This window comes from Mustela nivalis, assembly GCF_964662115.1.
Source record: "Mustela nivalis genome assembly, chromosome: 2".
Classification (NCBI taxonomy): domain Eukaryota; kingdom Metazoa; phylum Chordata; class Mammalia; order Carnivora; family Mustelidae; genus Mustela; species Mustela nivalis.
The window spans coordinates 39292635-39315146 of record NC_139021.1 but is presented as its reverse complement, the minus strand read 5'-3'; the positions used below and the strand labels follow the sequence as shown (position 1 = coordinate 39315146).

General features: G+C 52.6%; 1 protein-coding gene and 2 long non-coding RNA genes across 3 annotated transcripts in view; 1 reads left to right on the top strand and 2 right to left on the bottom strand.

The window, feature by feature from the left end:
- LOC309860595 overlaps positions 1 to 22512 on the bottom strand; it is a 961417-nt gene that overhangs the window by 569960 nt on the left and 368945 nt on the right. The window lies entirely within an intron of this gene.
- Positions 1986 to 21380, bottom strand: GDF6 (growth differentiation factor 6). Its single transcript, XM_082719100.1, has 2 exons — positions 19876 to 21380; positions 1986 to 5113 (listed from the first exon to the last, which is right to left on the bottom strand). The coding sequence occupies exons 1-2, from the start codon at positions 20708 to 20710 to the stop codon at positions 4149 to 4151; spliced, it is 1800 nt and encodes a 599-aa protein (XP_082575226.1). The 5' UTR covers positions 20711 to 21380; the 3' UTR covers positions 1986 to 4148.
- Positions 14108 to 15233, top strand: LOC309858825. The gene is made up of 2 exons (XR_014308360.1): positions 14108 to 14194; positions 15059 to 15233. It is a non-coding gene; the product is annotated as an uncharacterized lncRNA (long non-coding RNA).

Below are 22512 nucleotides of genomic sequence, written 5' to 3'. Positions count from 1 at the left end.
GGCGAGGAGACATAAATCTAAGCCTCCCTTCAAAGTGCTTGTTAAAATGATTAAATTAACAAGCAAAATAGGATTTGTAAAACGATTCATTCAGCATATTTACTGAGTGTGTGCTGTGTGTTGGGCATTCTTCTGGGGGCAAAATCAAGGACAACAAACTTTTATGGGGCCCACATTCATTAAACTTAAGAGCTTTCGAAAAAAGCAACTAAGTCATTAAATGTTTTTGCTTTACTATATTGGATATTAATTTTTAAAACAGGTCAGCTATAAGTAGTCTTTTCAAAATATACCCTAGGGGACATCAAAAAATTCACACTGGCAAGGCTCTCCACTCACCCTGTACTACTGGGTCGGAGATCACATTCAACTCCTCAGATTGTGTGTGGCTTGAGTGTTGGATCTTCCATGTTGTCTTTCGCATCACTCACAAGAAATCTGAGTTAACCAAAATTCTTTTCTTAACATGCAAATGTCTCCAAGGCTAAGAAGCTAGGAGATATTTACATCTTCATGTAATTCAACCAGATTGTGTTTCCTCTACCATCTGAGGGAAGGAATAAACTTTCTGATGGAGGGAAGAGAGGAAAATAACTTTGGGGCTGGAAATACTTGTGCAGAAAAGGGAAATCTGGATTTACCATGTAGGGCTGGGAGTCCCCAGGGCAGTCGGGAGGCTGGGGAATTGGGTGAGGGATATAGAAAGAGTGATGGAAAAATGCAAAGAATTCTCAACTGTTTCAAAATCTGCCTCAACCCAGGAAAGAGAAGAGGGAGAGCCTCTTTTTTTCTTTCCCAGGTGATTATCTGTTCCCCAAATCCAGAAGTCAAAGTTGCTTTATTAAAAAGTTCCATTTGGGTAAATAAAGCTTATGCAAAATGACCTGGAAATTCAAACCAACATTGTTTCCTCAGGAAAACGTTTCTCGGTTCTACACAGAGGCCTTACAACCAGTCTATTGAAACACAACTTATTTGTAAATTGATCATTATTCTGAGAACCTGAACTCACAAAACCACACCCAGGCAGTTCCAGAAAACTGCAGACTCTACAGACCTCCAGCAATGACCTAAAACTCTGGGTTTCCGGAGGAGAGCCAAAGGGAAGAACTCACTGAGCTTTGCAATTCCTACCTGTACTTCAGCTTCCCAGCAGTCATATATCCCCAAACCGTAAGTGGCACTGGTGACCCCGATGACAGCTCACCCACCCCAACCCACCCCACCCCGTGATTGTGACTAACTGCAAATTCCCCACGCTGACATTTCAGCACCAGGTGGAGAGCAGGTAGACGATGTTGGGGCAGAACTGGGCAGTGGTTAACACCACAAAAGGTCCAGAGTCTGAAAGAGCTGGTTTAAAAGCTAAGCACCATACCCTGGCCGGCTGACTGCCAACAGGTTACTTAAACTCTCCCAGCCTCAGTTTCCACAACCCCGAAGTGGGGATAAAAATAACACCTACCGCTTGGAATTTCTGACAGGTTTGAATGAAATAATGCATGTACGTCATTGAGCCTGACATACAGGGAAGGCTCAGACTTGTACAACAAGTATAAGCCTAATTCACAGCAAAAACAGAGAAAGAGCGCATTATCTTCTGCTTGCTGTATGCCATTCATGTGAGCGGGAGTTCCTGGCAGCTTGGTTGGCTTAAGTGATTTACAGCTTTTTTTCAACATTAAAGAAACCAGGAAAATAATCCAATTCTTACTTGGGGTCTTGAGATGCTGGAATGAGTTACAGGCTTATCAGCACTGCTCTCAAATAGTTGGCAAGGATTTGGCTTTAATCTGGTGAGGGAAAATTTCATGAAGACTCATGCCAGAGTTATGAAGAAAAAGTACAATGCTCTCAGGGAAGGACATTGAAATCAGGAGTGCTTTTTCAGACATACAGTCCCATACTGGACCAAAATACCATGGACAGTAGTTCCTCGAGAAAAGGGTTCTTCCAAATAAATCCATATAAACCAGGCTGCGTGGTTAAGGGGGAAAATGAGTTTAATAATAATACAGTATTAGATGGAGTATCATCCAGGAAAAGTGTACTGTAAAAAAATGCTTTGAATATAAAATCGACCTCTGATAACTTTAGTGTTGTAATACTTGTATTATAGTGAGGTAGACAGTTTAAAAAAACTCTCCATTAGACAGACTTAAAATTTTGTAATAATATTTAAGAAAATGATAACATTATGAAAGAATGAAATATCTGATTAATGCTTAACTTTGTACAACTCGAATATAAACTTTAAAAATATTAGAAATTATAACATTTGAGTGCATATAACGTTTGTACATTAGGATGAATTGCATGCTATCCACTTTCTCTTTGCACTTTCAGTCACCTTAAATAAACAAATATATACAGCCTTAACAGAACAACAGTGCATCCAAAGCAAATGTGCATTTTAAATTATTTCTCCTGGCCAAGTCTTTTTTTTTTTTTTTTACTTAGTATTTTATATTAGCATTTATTATCATTCTCACCCTTTCTTGGACAGTTTGTAGTTCTCTGAACCAAACAAACAACAGGTTTAGATTGAGAGAGCAAAACCACTTGGGAAAAACAAAAATTTTCTTTAATGGTTGGTACAAGTTCCCTTATGTACACCATTTCATGGTCAAAGATGAGAAGGAAACAAACTCTGCAAAGGGCCTACTTATGGACAACATTTGAAAATAATACTGGTGCAGGGGGTGGGGGGAGTTTATGGGTTCAACAATCTGGGAATGGGTATTTAATTGCATTGTGCTCTCTCCTGCTTCCTTCTAGAAGATGAATTCCACCCCTGCCTCCCTCCTCACTGTCTCCCACCCGGAGCTCAATGTAACACTTTGCTCTTTTCACAGTTTCTCATTACTAAGTTTAAAAACATTGCCTAACTGGTAATTACAATCTGAAACAATTCTTTTGGGGGGAGCCCTGGGCTATTGCTGGTTGGTAATCTTTCAGGAATGTTAGAAAGAGGGGAGGGAACATAGATGTGAAAGAAATCTCTGGGCACAGGGACCAGAGTCCCCTTTCATCCTTCTCTTGACTGCTTCTGGACTGGCCCCATTTCCCCATCCTTCCAAGGGGGCCACCACCTCCCCTCCTGACTTCATCCTCTGCTTCTGGGCACATTTCCCCTTCTCTGCACCTCTCTTATCTTAGTAATATAGCTTCCCACCCCTACTTGCTTTTTGTTTAACTGGAAAATCACCTTCCCCTTAAAAGGGGATGTCTGAATTTTGGCAGACTCTGCTTAGAAAAATCAATTAGAAACAGACACCACAGAAGGGGTTTTCCTGGGTTACCTCCATCCTGGTTCATACACCTCAGTGTCAGGCCCCCTCAGAGGCAGGCCTTGTGGTTTCTCATTATCCTTCGGGGGTTCCATTTGGACTCATTCTTGTCATTCCATCCATACCAGTTCCCCTTTCCCCTACCAGAAAAAGCAACAGTAAAGGCAGTGACCGGAGCCCCCTCCAGTGAGATGCGGATTGCCAGCTCTCTGCACTGGGAGAGGCCAGGGCCCAGTCAGTACAGGAGCAAGTTCTTCTAAAGGCAGGGCCCTTCCTGGCTTTCCTATTCTCGGTGCTAGTTCCTCTGTTTGAACACTCTCTGCTTGGGAGGTCACAAGGCACAGGCTATGACATGGCCAGAAAAAAAACAAAAAACAACAACAAAAAAAAAAAACCCACCTTCTTTACATGGGTAGAAAACAATCAAACCAAGACGTGGTCAAAGGTGATTCTTCCTCCCACACTGTTTCTCTTCTTAAACTATAAATTTTTCAATCCATGGAGCAGTTGAGAAATAGGTATGCGTCTCCCCGCCCCCCACCTCCTATCAAAACCTGTGAGGCACACAAGGAAATCCAAAGCCACGATAATAAAGGAAAACAAACAAACAAACAAAACAAACAAACAAACAAAAACTAAATAAATCCTCCTTGGCTTGTTTTTCCTGGGTGGCCAGGCAAGGTGTGAAAATCAGTGTCTCCCTCTGGGCTGGCAGGTGGAAGGTTCCGGGAAGGCTGAGCGCCCTCCTCTCCCACCCGGCTGCCACATCCAGGCTGCTCCCCGACCCCCGGCCTCCGCCGAGGCCTCCTCCTCCTCCTCCTCCACCTCTCTGCAGTCAGGGCGGTGGGGAAGGCGCCGCTACCTGCAGCCGCAGGACTCCACCACCATGTCCTCGTACTGCTTGTAGACTACGTTATTGCCCGCGTCGATGTACAGGATGCTGATGGGAGTCAATTTGGTGGGCACACAGCAGCTGGGCGGGGTGGAGCCGGGATCCATGGAGTTCATCAACGTCTGGATGATGGCGTGGTTGGTGGGCTCCAGGTGCGAGCGCAGCGGGAAGTCGCACACGCCTTCGCAGTGGTAGGCCTCGTACTCCAGGGGCGCGATAATCCAGTCGTCCCAGCCTAGCTCCTTGAAGTTCACGTGCAGGGGCTTCTTGCTGCAGCGCAGCCTCGACTTCTTGCCGTGCCGCTTACCGTGGCGGCTGGCGAAGGCCGTGCGCCGCCGCCGGCGGCCGGGCGAGGGCAGCCAAGGCCCGGCGTCCGGGGCGCCCGACGGCGGCGGCCACGACCCCTCGGCGCCCGCGGCTCCGGGGCCCGCGACCTCGGCCGAGCCCAGCTGTTCGCGCATCTCGGCGAACAGGTTCTTGCGCTGGGATCTGGTGAACACGACGAGCAGGGCGCGCTCCTGGGGAGGCCGCACCCTCCGGCCGAAGCCCAGACTCCGCAGGTCCGGGGGCGGCGGCTGCTGGGGCGACGGCGCGCGTGCCTCGGCCTCCCCGGCTCCCGGCTCGCCCCACGCGGCCCGCAGCTCCAAGCACAGCTGCTTCCAGGGCTGCTGGCGCAGGCCCTGCCACACGTCGAAGACTTCCCAGCCGGCCCGGGGCGCCCCCTGCGGGTCCAGGGTCCGCGCGTCCAGCAGCAGGGGCGACGAGCAGGGGAAGAGCTGCACGTGGAGCGGCCCTGCCGGTGGCCCCCAGGGCGCTGCGGGCGCCTGGCGAAAGAGCCGCAGCTCCGCGCCCACCAGCTCTTCTTTGTCTGAGAGCGTGGACACATCAAACAAATACTTCTGTCTCCGGAGAGGAGTGTGCGAGAGATCGTCTGCGAGATAAAAAATAATTACAGTCAGTTTCACTTAAGGGGGAGATCAGCCCGGTGCTCTGCGGACGCCCCCGGGAGGAAAAGGGCGGGGAGCGGGGCAGGCCGGCTGGGAGTCCAGCTCCGCCAGCCAGGGGCCTGACCACCCCGGCTCCCCGCTAGGCCGGTGCGCAGCTAGGAGATGGGGAGCTCCCCACCATCACCACCACCACCACCCCCGCCCTCCCCGTCAGCCCGGGACTCCGAGGGCGGAAGTCGGTGGCTGGTGGCTGCGGGAGAGGCGGCCGCGCCGGCAGCCTCCCGGGTTTTCCCCCAGGAGCCTGCGTAACCACTAATGTGCCCTTTGTGGTCGTGGGACTGGGCCGCGCTCCCCCTAGCCCTCGTTTCGGCTGGCTAGCTCGTTCTCATCATTCACGTCTCAGTTCAAATGTAACCTCCTCACAGAGGCCATCTTCGACCACCCTGATCTAAAGTAGCCTCCCTCGGTCACTATCACAGGACCCGGGTTTATTATCTTAGGGGCACTTAGCACTATCTGCGACGACCTCGTTTATATTGGTCTCCTTAGTGGTCTGTCTTTCCCAGCAACACCCTGCCCCACTGGCCCATAGGAGCTAGGACCCTGCCCGGTCCTGTCCATCCTACTGCAGCGGATACAGCTGTGCCTGACCTCGAGTACATGCTGGTCAGTAAGCTGGAAACTTCCAGAGTGGTTATTCTCACTCTGGGTGTCCCTTGTAATCATCCAGAGACTTGAAAAATTACCAGTGCCAGGGCTTGCTCTAACCAACGGAAACAAGGTCCCTGAACAGAGCCTGGGTACTGGGTTTTTGCTAGTTTTTTGTTTGGTCATTTTGGGGTTTGTTTTTGTTTTTAAGCTCCAAGATGACTGAAGATGCAGCCCTAGTTTAGACTGGGGGAACGTTGCTGCCCACTAGACACTCTTGCTGAAGTATTTAGGCCCAGCACAAAGCTGACAGAATGAGGGTCTTCTGTGGGATTGCTTGATTCCTTGCTTTTTCAAATTCACCATTTTAACGACAAACAAAAGAGCAACAAAGTTTTCAGAAGTGGGGGCAAATGAATAAACACACACACACCCCAGGCATCTATCCATTGAGAAGATCCTGCAATCAATGAGAAATACATCAGTTAGCAGAAAACCTCAAACACGGTGACCTTCTCCCCTCCACCCACCCACCCAACTTGAAATCTTGCTTTGCAGCTCATCTTGAAGATTAAATTTGGGGTTACAAATAAGAAAAAGAAATTTATGGAACATAATTGGGGGGGGGGGGTAGGGAATAATAGGCTTTTAAAATCCAAGACGAATTCTTTGGGACCAAGGCAAAACTTGACTTCTTTTTTGACGCATTTGTGCATGAAACCAACCCCACTTCAATGTGCAAGGCGGAAAGCTAACCAGATTTTCCTGGGCTGCCTTCTCATAAAATATTTACAACCCAGCAAATACAAAAATCCCCAAAGCCCCCAGCTTTCCCCAGAAGCTAGTAAAGTTTGGTTCGATTTCAATTGTAAAAGTGTCACTGGGTCCTGGGTCCGACCCTCACTGCCTGTCCAGATGTAGCCCCGGGGCACTGGACCTGGAGCCTCAGCCACACCCAGTCCCCACTCTGGGCTGACTGCGACGCTGGCTACCTCCCTCGAAGGCACATGTCCCAACCTGAGATCGAGCTGTGGGAAGGGTTAGAGAGGTGAAGAGGGAAAAGCTGCTGGAGGCGGTTGATTTATGGAAGCCAAGACCTTCAAACCGACCAGGGTCACATTAAAATCAGTGGGAACTCAGCACACTTTCTTCTCCTCCTTTAAAGAAACCTTCGTCTGACAACCTTCAGCCACCACCCAGCTCTCTGGACCTATTGCCTTAGGCTTTACTTTCTTGCCTCTCATATTTCTCGCTCCCAAAACTAAGGATGTAATGAGAGGGACTGAAGGCATTTGCTGTACCAGCTAAGTATTGGGAGGGCTGACAGCTTTCACCCTTGCTTTATCCACAAGCACAGACCAGTTCTGTAAGGTAGTTCCCATTTTGCAGGTGGGAAAACGGAGGTTTGGAGAAATGAAGTTAATTACCGAAGGCTGGCCGCTAGTAAGTGAAAAAAGTTGAGATCCAAACTTAAGTCTATTTAATTCCAGAGTTGGAGCATTTAGCCCCTAAGCCCCACTGCCCCCATGGCCTCTCCAATAGAGTGCGTAGGTACTAGAGTTTAAAAGCAACCAGCAATGGCTGGAGGATGAAGGACAGGGGATACAGTCCAAACTGTATTTGCAGAGCTTTCTGGGAATCAAACATGGATGCCATAAGGAAATCATTTCCATCTCTGCTTACATAACTCTTGAGACAGTTTGTCACGGGCTGGAGAGCATAAGAAGGAGTAATGGGTCATCTATTTATTTCTCTCTCATGAAACGTGGAGCAATCTGCCTTCTTTGGTTTTTACTCTTTAAAAAAAGAAAGTGTGGGCTAGTCATGGTTAGTCTCTACAGCTGAGTCACATTTCTCTGGTCCCCAAGAATGGTCAAAACAGAGGAAAGCCTCTGTAGAAAGAGGGCTCTGCTGATTCTGCAGCCTTGGGATTTCTGAGGATCTTTCTAGCAAGACCAGCCAGCCTGTATCTTTCCAAGGCTCAAGGAAAGGATGCAAATGGGAACTTCAGTCAGTAACCTGCGCCCTTCTCTTTCCAAACTAGCTCCAACCCACCGGCTTAGCAGCACCCACAGGACTGTGGACAACCTCGACCAAACGTCCAGGCTTCCCAGGTGTGTATCAGTGGTGTAGATACACTCTTATAGATACATAGGACATAGCACTCTTATAGATACATAGGTGTAGATACATAGGACAGACCTATGAAGCAGCTGGCCGGGCCCTTGAAGGGGACTATTTGGGCAAGGGCTCTATGGTTTGGGCACCACAGTAGAGTAGTAGCTCTCAAGGCCACTAAACCTAAAGGGCCCTAAATCTGCAAGATCAACGTGACATCATACAGCATCACTATTTGTTAGAAACAGAAATTCTCTCAGGACCCAGAGGTTTGTAGGAGCCCAGAATTTGCATTTGTCTTAGTCCCAGGTAATGCTGACTTGCTGGTCTGGGATCCCACTGTAAGAACCACTAATCCCAGATGAGCTTGTCCCCTTGACTAGGGCACCATTGGAGCTGGGGCAAAACAGTGTCCTTCAAAACACAGGACCCAGGGCAGGGTCTAAGGCCGTACTCACCAGAACCAAGTCACTACTTCTCCCAGCTCCTTTTTTGCACCCCCCCCCCACAGTCACCCCCCACATTTTTTTTTTTTTTTTTTTTACTTTCAGCCACTTGTACTCTCACTGGGTCTCTGCGAACTCTAATCCCTAATCCCTTAACAGAGGGTCCAGGAAAGTGGCTACTCTGCGTGGCTCTCCTACAGACCACATTCCCCACCTGTCTGGACCTGCTCTGGAGCCATGCATCACAGAAATAGCCCAGAGGAGGCATCCGACCTGGGGAGTGCAAACACCACCATTCCCTGTGACCCTGAAGACACTCTGCCTGCTGACCTGGCATCAAAAAGCCTGGCTCTGCCACCAAGGCCACCTGTAGGTAGAAAACCAGCCTTCACATTCCCTTCCACAAGTCTCCTCTCCCATTAAGTCCGGTATAAATAAGGTCTGATATCATCAGATGACTCTCTCTAGAAACATGCACCTTTCATTGGGTCTGTGGCATTTTATTTACATCTTGGAAGTGAATCCTAAGCTTTAGGCCTTTATTTTGAAATCAGTCAGTAATAAATCGTGGGAGATTTTTTATTTTGGTCTTAATTTGCATGAACCGGGTTTGTTACCACTTGGCTCAAACCCAGTTACCTCAGGGCTTGTTGAGTAGTAGAGGGAGGTACAGACCTTTCAAGTTACCATGGCTGGATTTGCCCTTGTCAATTCTCCCAGGTAGGTGGATGCAGGAAGGAGGGGGAGGAGGGAAAGAGAAGGAAGAAGCAAACCATCTGCATATTTGAAGAAAAGTCTTCATAAGTAGGTCAGCCTTTTTTGAAGTAAGAGCAAGTTGGCAAAAGGTTGAGGTGAGGACACCTCAAATATGCACACCTCGTATGGAATTTGATAAACAATTTTAAAAAGAAGCCAATGAGGACAGGAGAAAAAGAACGAGTCACTTGCAAGGCAGGGACTGTAACACCCATTTAAATGAGAAAACTGGCCTAGGAAGGTAGAGTCATCAGCGCAGGTTGGAGCTACAGTGCTTGACTGGAGAGAGCTAAGAAACAAACCCTATCAGGAAAGGAAAAGGATGCTCATGGCACCAAAGACCAGACACCAGAGAACCTGAGTCTCAGGAGGGCAGCCTCAGCGACAGACATTCAGCGGCTGCAAATGTGCCTCCAGGGTCCCCCAGGGTCCCCCAGGGCTATCTCTGCTGGGGCCACCCCTCCAAGGTTTTCGAAAACCCTCAGCTTCATTTGGTTTGGGGCGAGAAGGTCCTGCACTGCCTTTTTTCCAAGACATCTCTGAGATATGCAGGCAGCTTGAGGTCCCTCTTGAGAATCCTTCCAGGATTTCCTGTCACTCATCGCCCTGAGGGTGCCCCCGGGGCTCCAGGTCTCTCAGAGAGCTCCTCCGTGCGCATCAGGCTCCCATCCTTTGAATTCTCCGTGACCCTGGACAGCAACTCGCCAAGTGTCTGGCAGGCTTGCATCCGCACCCGCCCACCACCTCTCCACGCGCCTCGCCCCATGTCCTCCGAAGACACACATCCTGCGACAAGGCAGTGGCTCAGAGAGCCGAGATGATAGTGGGCTTTCCCACGCCCACTTCCACAGGTGGAGGGATCGGCAGGGATCCCGGACGTCTTCGCAGTTAAGCCTTTCCCCCCAACCCCCGTCATTTTTGAGCCAACAGCAGCACGCAAGCTTCTGGGACGCGTCTTTGCGGTAGGCACGTGCTCCGGGCTTTGATGGGCTCTGTCCCCGAATCCTCACCGCGGGGTGTGAGGCCTGTTCTAGTTACGCTCATTTATAGATGAGGAAACTGGGGTCCTGCGAGGTATCTTCACTTCCCCAATGTCTTACAGCTACTGAAGGGCAGGATCTGAAGGTCTTAGCTCCTGTGCCCTCCGACCCGCGGCCACACCCTCTTCCAGGGCTCTGATTGGGCGATGGTGCAAAGAGAGAGGGAGGACACGCGACACACGTGTTTCACCAATGCCATCAACTTCTGGCTAACTGGGTTCCCGCAGGATCTTCTCTTTTCTTCCTTCACTAGAAGGAAGAAGACTTCCACGCAGGGATTTCATAGCTAAATTTGGAGTCGCTTGTTCCCTAGGTCACCCAGCTTCACCACTGCCTTGAGGTGGGAAAGTCTACAGGTTGGAAATAAAGTCGGATGTACAGGATGAGTAAAAATGAACCATCAGCCCTCTCCTCTGGGGTGTGAAAGCCTAAGAGCAATCTACGATCCAACGATTACCCCCTCCTGGGCCACAGAAATAACCTGACCATCCCCTTGTATTTTTTCCACCTGTATTCTTGTCCTGAGTGCTGCCCCTGTGGAGATCTGGTGCCAGCTGCTGAGCTCGCTAAGCATCCTCACTGAGGGGCAGATTCAAGAGGCAGTCCACACAACTCAGCCTCTACAGGGTGCTCTGGCTTGACCATCCAGAATAAAAATCATAATAGCAAACAGTGGTGTAGCAATTACCATCCGCTGTGCATGAGCTGAATTCTCATTAACTCATTTAAGCCTCAAAACTGTGGAAAAGAAAAGGATATCATTACTATGTTCATGTTACAGACCAGAAAGCTTAAAATACAGATTGCTGAATAGTAATTTGCCCAAGATACTAAGAGGTAGACAGGACAGTCTTGCTCCAATATCTGTGCCACCACCCTGGATATCCTAGCTTTGATCTGTGTTTGGTAGAAACCCTGAGAAAGTTCCTGCTCTTTCAGGCAACCCATGCTTGGGGGAAAGGCATCAATCTCTGGTCCCCTAAAGAAAATCACTTCCTAAACAGCAGAACTGAGGGGATGTTAACAATTGAACTTTTGAAAGAGAACTTACAGGGAAACCATTCTCTCATTTACAAAATGAAGATAAGGACAGCCAGCTCACAGAGTCACTGAAGGAGAAGCAGCAAATGAGAGAAAGAGTAGGAAAGACATTTATCTGAAGACGTGTGCAAATATTGGTTACTACTGACAACGTGGAATTAGCACAAGAATCTAGAGTCTAAGGGATATAGATTTGAATCCTGACCTGGGACCTTGGATACTCAAGGTCACATAATCTCTCCCAGACTCCTTTGTAGAATGGGAGAGCCATCCCTCACTGAGTCATTGGAAAGGTCAGAGTCAAGGCACCCAGGGCCAGTGGGACATGACACACAGAAGCACCCAATGAATGCAGTCACTCCTCAGCATAACTACCTACATCCAGGTAGGCAGAAGACGCACCTGTACTCCTCTTGGCCTACTTTGTGGACAGGCAACCCACTTATTTCTGCAGGATTTCCAGGAGTGAATGAAGGAAAGGTGCTGGGCCAAGGGGTAAAGAGAGAAACAAGAACCTCCAGTTCCTATCCACCTGAGGGTTAGTGAAGGGGTTGTGGCCTCACTGCCATCAAACTGATCCTTCTCAGTGCCTTATGTCATTACATCATCCACTACTGAGGTCTCTCTCACAACTTCCAGGTGAACAAGCAAGCTCCAGCCAGAACCTTATTAAGGACAGGTCCCTCCCTGCAGTTTCCCTCCTCTGTGGGCTCAGGGCCAGCACTTACCCCAGAATGTCACCCTCATCCCCACCCCAGATTGGCTCTGTGGACAGATGGTGCCTCCCCACCTCCTGCCCCAAAAGGGCTCCACAATGAAAGGTGAGGACTGGGGCAAGGAGACTAACCCCCAGGCCCCTCAGGGTTGCATCCCTGAGATGGTCAGACACATTTGGCAGGGAGATGGGCTGTGGGAATGAATGGCCCCTTAGGCTGAGCACAGGGCCCCATGCAGAGGAAGTCGCCTGAGAAGGCCCAGTCAGTCCATAAGTGTGTGTGTCTTCTCACCACACACTCACCCACCCAACTTTTCTCTGGATCTCTTGGCTTCCCCAGTGTTTTCTCCAATAGCATGCCCTGCGTTTCTCGGCTTCCTTCCTCCTTTCAAAAAACAGAGAGCCCCAAGGCGGGTCCTCCACAGAACCTGGAGAGGCAGGTTCTGGCAGACCGCACTGTCCTCCTTGCAAAGAGCCTGGGCCTTGTGAACCCCACATGATTAAGCAGGTTTGGTTGCCTGCCTGGATCCCACACAGAAGTCCCAGTGTTCTCACACCAAGCGCCGGCCCAGCCAGTGCTGGATGGAGGGGAAGGAAGTGAGGGAGGAAGGGTGGCAGGGGAAGGAAGGGAAACCCCAGATACCACCAGAGCGAAAGGCGAACTTCCCATGGCCTGGGAGCCTCCGGAAAGCCTTCCATGGCAGTAAGGACCAGTTCTGGCAGGAGCTGAAGGCCAGCCCTCTCTCCTGAACACTGTGCACCCCCAGAAGGACTCCCAAGGTGCTTCAAGGAGATTCTTTCATTTCTCTAAGATGAAATGGATTCATTTGAAAGTGGTGACCAAGAACTTAGTGTGAACCCTGGTGGCAACACGTTCTTAGAGGAGGGTTCAAGAACCAGTGATTGGAGGCCAAGATCAAGAACTCTTTGCGGGGGCGTCTCTTTTCACTGAAGTCTTACTCCTGAGCATCCAGAATCTTAATTTGACACCAATGCAAGTGAAATCCAAGTGGAATGGTACCATGGCCAAATGCTGCACCCGTCTCTCCCCACCTTTCCCAGGCGTGCCCATGTCCTCTGAAGGTCACTGCCTTTCCCTGGGAGCTGTGCGTGCAGGGCCGGATGGGGTGACCTGCCAGTGCCGCTCTTGCTGCACTGCTCACCAGTAGGGTCACTGAGAGCCCACTGGAGCCACACAGGCCCAGGGTCGGAGGGGAGGAAAAAATGATGCCTCCAAGCAGCCTTCAGGGTTAGAAAAGGATCGGGCCTTCCGACTAGAGAGTTTTGAGATCAAAAGTAGAAAAAAATGTTCCCATTTTATTTGGTTTCTCCTCCCCGACCAGTTCTCAGGTTGCAGGAGCAGAGAGGGGATTCAAATTGGCTCGATGTGTGGACAGGAAAGGACCTCAGTGCCCAGGGGTCCTGCGCCGGAGAAACTTCAATGGTGAGTTCTTTAAAGTGTTGGGCCGGGCGCGGCTTCTGAAGAAGGAATAGTGGAAACCGCGCCGCTGCGCTCACCTTGGGCTGACTTCTGAACTAGTGTCGCAGCAAAATGAGATTCGCGGTGGCAGCTGTGTACCGTCGTCTAACATCATTCAGTTTCCCTCCCACGGGGCGTGGGACCCAGACTCGGCTGGGAAGTGGGATGAGGGCCTGGAAGTCCGGTTTGCAAAGCAGGCGCACGGATTTTCTTTGGTGCCTACGTTCTTTCGGGAGGACAGGGGAGCGTGTGAACCACGGGGATCCCAAACCTCTCCGCGCTGCCCCCACTTTCTGCTGGGCTCGGTAAGCTAACGCCGCTTCAGACTGGGCCAGAAGCCCGCCCTTCTCCTCGCCAGCACGCCCACCACCGCGTCCCTAAACCGAACTCCTCCCCCAGACACCCGGGCCATAGGCGGCGCGGCGCGCGCATCTTCTGGAAAGCGGGCCAGCGCGGCCAGCGGCTCTTGGCCAGTCCCTCCCAGCGCCTGCAGCGACTCACGCCACGCGCACCCACCCCTCCGCCCCCAGCAGCGCTAATGGACTGTCCTTGAAGGCGGAGAACAGCAACCCTGGAACCCATTAGGCCGACGAGGACCTATTTAATTCCTGTAAACAGAAGACACCACTTAACCGCCATTGAGCTTAAAAATAAACAGCCAGAGCTTTAAGAAGGGCGGGGGGAGAGGGGGAAGGGGCCGGCAGGGAGGCGGTTGGTGCCAAGCAACGAAAGGACGCGGAGGATCCACATTCCCCCTGACCGCACCTCGCGGCCTCGGCTGGGAGACGGTCCCCGGGTCCAGAGAGCATCATTTGTCCAGGGTTAGTCCATACCCGACGATTTATTGAACTAATGTCCCTCACTTTACTTAAAAGCCCCCAGGGATCATTGTTGGTGTGCTCTGCGCCGTTTAGTGCACGCGGCAGTCCTGCCAGGAGACAGTTTTCGTTCTGTCCTATCATATCATCTGTCTCCCACCTCTGCGTCCCCTTCTTTTCACCTCCCCCACACGCCTCCCCCTTTCAAGGAGGTGTGCGGCGGAACCCGGAGAACTCCGACTGGGCAAAAAACCAGTTGCGTTCGGACCTCCTCCTGTGCAATGCCCGAGTTCCCCGCGGGTTCCGGCTGCGCGCAAACTCGCAGTTCTTGGGGGCGGGGGTGGGGGGGTGGGTTCATGTCTTCATTCAGTTTGCGGAAGAAGGGATTCTCAAGGCCTGTCGTGGGCTGTGGCTTAGATGACTTTCTCTTTTTTTTTTTTTTTTTTTTTTTTTTTTTTTTTATGTGGAGAAAAGACAAGGATGTTTGAGCGCGTTTTTCGATCCCCTCCCCGACCAGCGACTCTACAGCGCAAACTCCCAGAGCCCAAGTGTCTCCCGCGCTGGGGAAAATGTTCAGAGCACTTTTCAAATTAGCCTCCCCTGCAGAGGAAGCTCGCCCTGAATTCTGGCCCCGCTTGCACTCCCGCTGCAGAACGCACTCGGTGCTCTTAGCTCACTTGCTAAGGTGGGCCTGGTACGAGTCTTGTAAGCAACCCTTAAGGCCTTAGGGATGGGGGTGACAGTAACCGATATTGAACAAGACAATGGCTAAGGCGTTTCTGGTTTGTGGCCTTTAAAATGTTTTAATCATTCCAACCCGAAGAGAAGAACAAACTTCTTCCTTAAGGCTTCCTTCCCTCGCCCCAGGCCTTTTTCCAGGACCTTCCAGTCTACCCGCCCGACGGAAGATCATGAACCGGGACTGCAAACCCCACGCGGGCGCGCACGCGGGCGCGCTCTCACACGCACACTTGAATGCTCAGCAATCCTTTTCCAAGGCTGTTCCTTCTTTCCGGGGAAATAAAGCCTAGATTGGAACCTTCTGCCGGCTTCCTCACTTGGCCGTCTGGTCTGCATTAGTGTTTTTATAAGGGACTCAAACAAATCGAATACAAGGTCACCAAATAATTAACAGTTGTGAATTCCCTCCGTCCCCATTAAAATACTTCCCTGCTTATATTTCATTTTCCGTTTGCCAACGACAACAGGGTTGAGGCAAAAGCACTGCTGCGTAGATTACGCCACTCTGCGGCCCAGGTCCACCCAGAAACTCGCTCTTTTGCATAAACATGCTGTCCCAAACGAACTTCAATCGCGAGGGGCCTCTGCAGCTCTTAGAATATCCTCCCCACAGCACGGCTAGCCCAACTGTCCTGCCCTGCTCCCAGATAACCATCACCCAGAAGGTAAACCAAGAAGCCAACAATCAGCCATGGCAAACTTTCCAGTGATTCAATTCTAGGGTGTCAAGTTCCTCAAGGATGTTCCGATCTCGTTTCTGGTTTTTATCTCTTCCCTACTGCCTCCTTTCTGAGAAGGCTATTCTAACAACAACAGTAAACAGAGAAAAAAAAATTAGGAGTCCTATTATTTCCAAATCATCTGAAAACTTAACTCAAAGCAGTATTCTTAGACCCATTTTGGTTTCTTCCAAAACCAAGGGGGAGGTCCCTCCCCCTTGTTGGAAGTATGTATCCCTTCTCACTCCGTAAAGGGAAAGTCGGAGGTTTGTTTCTCTCTTTTTCTCCCCCTTTTTCTCTCAGCCGCGTTGAATTCACAGAAGTTCCAATTGTCTGCCTTTCCCAGGCCCCAGGGTTGGGGACCTAGGGCTCCAGTAGTAGTGGCCTGTTGATGTGCTAAACTGTAATTTCTCTATATCCAACCTGATCTATTCTGATCCTATAACTACACCAACACACACCTGCACATACTTTCCATCACTATGGATTCAAAATCATTTGAAAAGCACAATATGGAGGAATATTTAAAGATCAGGGATAGCATGTGCCTTCACAGAGAGCACAAAGAGGAAGCAAAGCACAACATGGATTCCGACCCTCAAATCCAAAGTTCCGCTCCAACTCCAAACTGGGTCTTAAGTAAATATATAAGAATATTAGACCGGGTGGGAAATCTGCCCTCCCCCTCCTTTTTCAAACTTCTGCTTCCTCGCCCTTTACCCTACCGGTGTAGTGCCATAATTAAGCATGCAAGATCTAGAACTGGATATGTGCTTTGCCGCTCTGTGTGACTTTCAGCAACTTGCTTATTAACCTCTTTGTCTTGCTTAATTCACCTGTAAAACAGTGCTTTCCCCCAGGGGTGCTTGTTAGAATTAAATGAAATAATTCAGGTAACAGATTTTAGCACAGTACTTGGTATGCAGTAAATGCTCAATATATGTTGGTTAGTATTACTCCTGGATGTTTGAAGAGCAAATCGAGAGGAGGGACATTTAAAAAATAAAACTTTTAGTAAAGTCTCCCCAATGGCAGTGTGTTGGCGGAGGCGGGGGGAGGTGTCCGGCGGGGAGAAGGTGGCAAGGGTGAGGTTATAGAGGACGTGCTATCTTTATGGACCCAAAGCGCTCTTCATTCACTTCCGACTGATTTTTAGCCCTGCCCACCCACTCTTAATCGCAAGCCTGAGAGGCAACTTTTGAGGTTCCGGGGTTCCTGGGTGAGGAAGGCTTTTTACAAATACTGTACGTGAGTACGGAGTTCATGCCTCCAGAACCGGCTTCAGGATTCCTTCCATTTTCTTTGCTCCTCCCCCTTGAGGGTCCCCTGCTCCGCCAAGCCAAGCCTAACGCACTCGACGGCGATTTAAACATCCCCGAGGCAAAGCGCCAAGTTAGCGCGGCAGGCCCAGCTCTCTGCTGGCCTCTGCTCTTTCCTCCTTGCCCCGCCATCCTCGGGGTGGGGGAGGGGACGTAGGCGGGTTTGGCGCGGTCCAAAGTCCCCACGTGAGAGGGGCGGAAGTCCTCGCCAGGAGCCGGGGATGCGCGGCTGGCGGGTCCCTTCCACCACGGGAGACTAGACACCGTTTGATGTGTTATGACATGAACCCTCAATTAGATCGCTGAGTTGAAACACTCCAATCAGGGGCCCGATGCTAAGCAAGCCCCGGAAGGTCCAGCCCGAGGTCACCGCCGGTGACACATCAAATCAAAATCAGTGAGAGGGAAAGTGAGGCTTTCCCTTTATCAAGCTGGCGCTGTAGCCCGCAACACAACCCCCTCCTCTGCGCGCTCCTTCCTGCTCTGGGCTCCGCACTCCTTCAACCCCGAGCGGCATGCGGCGAGCCATGCAGCCTTCCCAGTCAACTAACTGCCCTTATTCGCGTTTTCTGGGAACCTGAGAGCGTGGAGGAGGCCGTGCCTTCGAAGCTGCGGTGCAAGTGGTCACTCCGCCTCTCCTCCGGCTGGGGACGGAGTTCCAGAGTTGAAGCCGACGTCTGGTTCTTGGTCGGGCTATCCTGGAAACCTTGGCTCAGGAACAGAGGCCCCCTGGGCCTGGGCTCACAGCCAGTCCCTTTCCCCACCTCCGGCGCCCAGGGATGCCCAGCGCGGTGCCCAGGGAGAAGCTGCTGAACAGACAAGGGTGAAGCGAGCCCGCGTCTGCGCAGGACCTGAACGCCCCTCTCCTGCCTGCACGCCTCAAGCTTCCGTAGACACCTCCAAACAGCCTGCAGGGTCTTTTGGTCCCATGCCAAACTCGCAGGGCGAAGCTTAGGAGTTAGGGGGTGTTTGTTTGGGGGGGGCGGAGATTCTTGTCACTTACTTTGGGGGGAAAAGAAAACTTGCGCCCAACGGCCCACCAGCCTGGGCCTCCGGGATTTCCTCCCCTGGGAAAAGGCCTCTTGAGCAGTTTTCTCTGAGCTTCCTTAGTCCCTCCACTAGGGATGTGTAGGGTGGTCTTTGACTAGACTTTGACTATAAGGGGGACGGTAAACAGGATTTGGAGGGAGGGAGACAACCAAAGCAGGGCAGAGACTGTGCTTGGGGGGTGGGAGGGCTGGGCGAGCTGCACTGGCTGTATGGAGGTTGGGGATGCAGCTGCAGCGCTACGAAGAAGCCCTAAGTATCTGCAGAGGTGACTTTAGGAGTCCTAAAATCACCATAAAATAGCAGGCGTTAATTTGCCGCACCGACCTTTCAGCAGCTCATGAACCTCGCTGACCTCGGCTGCAGCGGCGGACTCAGCGTGGGCTGGAACCCTGGCCCGCAAGGAAGATGGCTACAAGGGTAGAGGCTGGGGTCTGAAGCCCGGGAAGAGCCCAGAGCCCGGAGTTTAGGGGCAGTTAGCGTCCTCCGAAGAGCTCCGAGGACGAGAGTGTACTCAAGGCAGGCGGGGAGGGACCAGCCCTGTCCTCCCGAACCCTGGAGCTCGCTGGTTTCCGAGCGACCCCACTTTCATTGACCTGGAAGTGGGAGGCGGGGAACTGGTCAAAGCCGAGAACCTAAGTCTGGGCAGGGTGGTGGATAGCTGCCTTAATTTTTTTTTTTTTTAATCTCCTCCTTCCTTTCTTCACGTCCCCTTCCTCCCCTTTCCCTTTTTCTTTCCTTTTTCTCCCTTCCTTTCCTGTCTCCTTCCACGTTATTGTCTCCCCTCTTTAGGAACGGAGTTCCTCGTGCCTGTGCATCCCTCCTCAGTTTCTGGGACCAAGGGGAGCGCGAGGGTCTCTCGAAGGCATTCACCACGCGAACCAAGGCGGGTGGCAAGGAGCGAGTGCAGGAGTTTCCGCGGGCACCGAGGCTCGCACCCACGCCCTCAGAGGGGACCAGGAACAGGGCCCCTGGGAGAAGCTCAGAGAGAGGGGAGATGCCTGGCTGGGAAAGGTGGATGAGCATATCCACGCACCCATATGGATAAGTACAAACAAATCCTTAAACTTAGTTGCCCTGCCCCTGTCCCTGACCCGCCCTGCCAGTTGCTGCCGCTGCCTTAGCAGAAATTACTCGGTCGCCTCCTCAGAGCGGCGGTGAGCGCGCTGCAGGAGCAAAAAGCGCCCAAGGGCGCGGGGCTCTCGCCCGGCTGATGATCCCCACATCTAGCGCAGGGAGGAGCTGGGAACCAGTGCAGCGGCTGGGTCAGGGCATAGCCAGACGCCGTTGGAGGACTCATTCCTCAGACCGCGGGACTTGCAACTGCCGGCTTCCCCTCTTCTCCCACCCCTTCCCCCCCGCCCCGAGCGGATGGGAACTCGGGGCTTTCAAAGGGTCACTCGCCCCGCGCGGTCCCGTCCCGGTCCGCCACGGTAACTAGGGCCTTGTACCGCGCACCGCGCACAACCCGAGACCCCCGTGGCAAGTGTGCGGTCAGTCCCCTCCGCGGCCCCTCTCCAGACCCAGTCATTTGCCTGCCACCTCCCGTCCTCCACGCTTCCTCCACCAGCCACCAGACGAGCGGCCACCGCGCTGCTTTCTGCAAAAGAAGGAAGGAAGAGAGAAAGGAAGGGAGAGAAGGAAGGAAGCGAGGAAGGGAGGATTGCAAACTGGAATAAAATGTGCAGCCGCATTCAGAAACTTACTGGGCTGGAGAAAAACAATTTAAGAAAAGAAAGGGCGAGGTGTCCAGAGCGGGAAGGGAATTCTCAAATGTAGCCTCCTGCCAGAGCAGGAGCAGCGCCGCGGCTGCGGAGCTCCAGGGAGAGAGGAGTGGGGCATCTTCTTTGCCACTTACCTAGTCCCCTGTCTACAAAGCTAGTGATCGTATTAGCCGACTTGGAAGACTGGAAAAAGCTGGCGTTGATGCCCAGCTTCTCGGCGATGGAGTAAGTCCTGTAGATTGACAGCATGTACTCGTGGGGCACCACGCGTGGGCCCCTGCCAGGAGGCTCCTGCGCTTGAGGCTCCTGCAGCGGCCGCCGCCGGGGTTCATCCTGTGGCCGCGGTAGTGGCTCTTGGCGCTCCAGGGGCGCCCGGACCGTGGTACTGTCTCGTGGCGCCCGCGGCATCTTCCCTTCCTTGCGGCTTCTCATTCCCTTGGAGGAGCCCAGCTCCGCGGATGACGAGGAGGATGAGATGGAAGCCTGCTGGAAACCGGGCAAATCCCACAGGAAACTGATGAGGAAGACTGCCGACAGCAGGACTCTAGGAGTATCCATGGCGAGCGAGTGGCAGCGTCTCCCAGAGAGGCGGCAGCGCAGGGCGAGAGGGGCGCGGAGCGGCTGGACAGCGGCCGGGGCCCGGCTCCTCGCGCGGACTCCGAGTGCAAGGAGCCGGGTCCAGCCACACAAACTCCGGCCCTGCCACGCCCCCTCCCGCCCCTCGCCGGGAGGGGAGGGGAGGGGAGGGGAGAGGCGAGGAGAGGAGGGGAGCGGAGGGTGGGCGGAGAGGCTGGTGGTGCGGCCAGGAGGTGTAGGGGAGAGGGGCCGCGGTGGGTCGGTGTGGCTGGGAGACGCAGCGCCCCCGCGGGACGCGCGCGGGGTTGCCGGGCGGCGTGAGCACAGCGGGCCCGGAGCGTCGGGCGGGGGAAGGCGGGCGCGGCCGCGGGGCGGCGAGGAGGCCAGGAGCATCCACAGCGCCAGAGTCCCCCTCGCACTGTCCGAAGCTCGGTCCCCCCCTCCCCCGGGATGCCGCGCGGGCCCTAGGTCCTCGCCGGTCGCCTCCCCTGTCCCGGGAGCGTGCGGCCCCGGGAGGAGGGAAACGGCGGCGGAGTCCCCCCGCCCCCCTTCCCCACAGAGACGGCTCCCGGCGGGCGCCTCTGCAGCCGACTGCGCTCTGGCTCCGGGTGGTGGTGGTACCTCCTTTCCTCGGCCCCAGCCTCCAGGCCGGCCGTTTGCTGCCTTCAGGGGCCAGCCCGGGGCCAGCGAAGCCTCGCGACGTCCCAGGCGCAGGGCCCAGCCCAGAACAGCCCCATTCTCTCGGTGGGGTCCCGCTCTCCACAAAGACAGGGCGTCTGTTCCCGACCCTCGAGGTCAGGCAAAGGCCACGAGTCTTTGGTGTCTGGATGGATGCTAAAAGCTGCCGCACTCTACTGCAGGCCCCAGCCTCTCTTCTCGCGCAATCCCCAGCCTCTTCTGACTCTGGCTTTAGCCGCTCTTCTCCTCGGTCGGCTCCCGGGGTCCTCTTTGCTCTCGCGGCCTGGCCCCCGCCTCCACGGCATCCCCATTTCCCCTCTCTTCTTTTCCTCCCGCCTTCAGTACTTTCTCCTTCCCAAGGTTCCTTCTGCATTCCAATCCTTCTCTCCCCAGCCTGCTTTTCTTCTCGCACTGCCCTCCCATCTCTGCCTTCCCACCCTCTCCCTCCGCGGCCTCCCCCTCCTCTTTCGGTGGACCCCTCCCTTTGCAGCTCTTCCCCAATCTGTTTCTCTTCAGTCCAGCCTCGCCCCATCACGAGTTTCCTTTATCTGTCCCCAGATTCCCCGTGCGTGTCTTCCCCGCCCACTGCCTCGCTCATTCCTGGGCCTGAGCGCTGGAAGTCAAGGCGGAGGGCTGCTTCTCTCCCACAGTGCTCTGTGCCCTGGAATGCTGTGGACATGGAGTCTCCTTGTTTATTGGATGTCCAGCCACCAACCATAAAATGCTCTCCTTTCCTCTCCCTACAGCTCTGTGAAGTTGGCCTTACTGTTTTCACTTTCACAGATTTAAAAAAATGAGACAGACAGGGGATAGATGACTTTTCCAAGGACACTCAGCCAAGAGGATATTCAGCCCGGACAAAACCCAGGGCTCTGTCCCCAAATCGTGGGTTCCCATTCCAGCATAGAAGAGTCTATCACCCACCCAGTATCCCTCATTCTTGCTTTTTTTTTTTTTTTCTTTATGGTTTTATTTGATCTCACATGATTTCCTCCCACACTGCTTTGCATGTGTGTGTGTTCCCAGTCTTCTACCCTCCTCCCTCTTACTTTTGCTTTTCTCTGCCCTTTTTCTGTCCCTGCAGGGTCCACTCACCTGACTGCAAGGGAAGGAACTTCCCTGTCCCTGCTCTCTTCATGGCTTAACTTCCTTAATGTCTAGGCTATGCCTTCTGTCTTGGACACTAGGCCTCCACCAGGTCATGGCAAACACCTAAGAGAACTTGTGTATTGGCAGGGTTGTAAGCCCTTTACATACATCATTTCACTTAATCTTCAAAACAGTCTTATAAGTGTTGTACTATCCCTATTTTACAGGTACGGAAACTGAGGCCCAAGGTCACACTGCTCCAGAGTCTGTGCTGGCTGCTCTCTTCCTCCTTCCCTCCACGGATGCCCCTGCGGAACTATCCCAATCCCATGTATACCCCCTAGTTTTGATTTCATGATTGGCAGGTTCTGATCTTACACTCAAAGGTGCTCTTTTTTCTTCTGTGCTTTAAAATTGTTTATTATTTC

What these genes read in the sequence shown, in the direction of transcription:
- GDF6 (XM_082719100.1), bottom strand. Translation starts at nt 20,710, where the DNA reads ATGCTCCTGGCCTCCTCGCCGCCCCGCGGCCGCGCCCGCCTTCCCCCG. An exon ending in CTTTGTAGACAGGGGACTAG is followed by an intron (nt 5,114 to 19,875) that starts GTAAGTGGCAAA and finishes TTTATCTCGCAG; the next exon opens with ACGATCTCTCGCACACTCCT.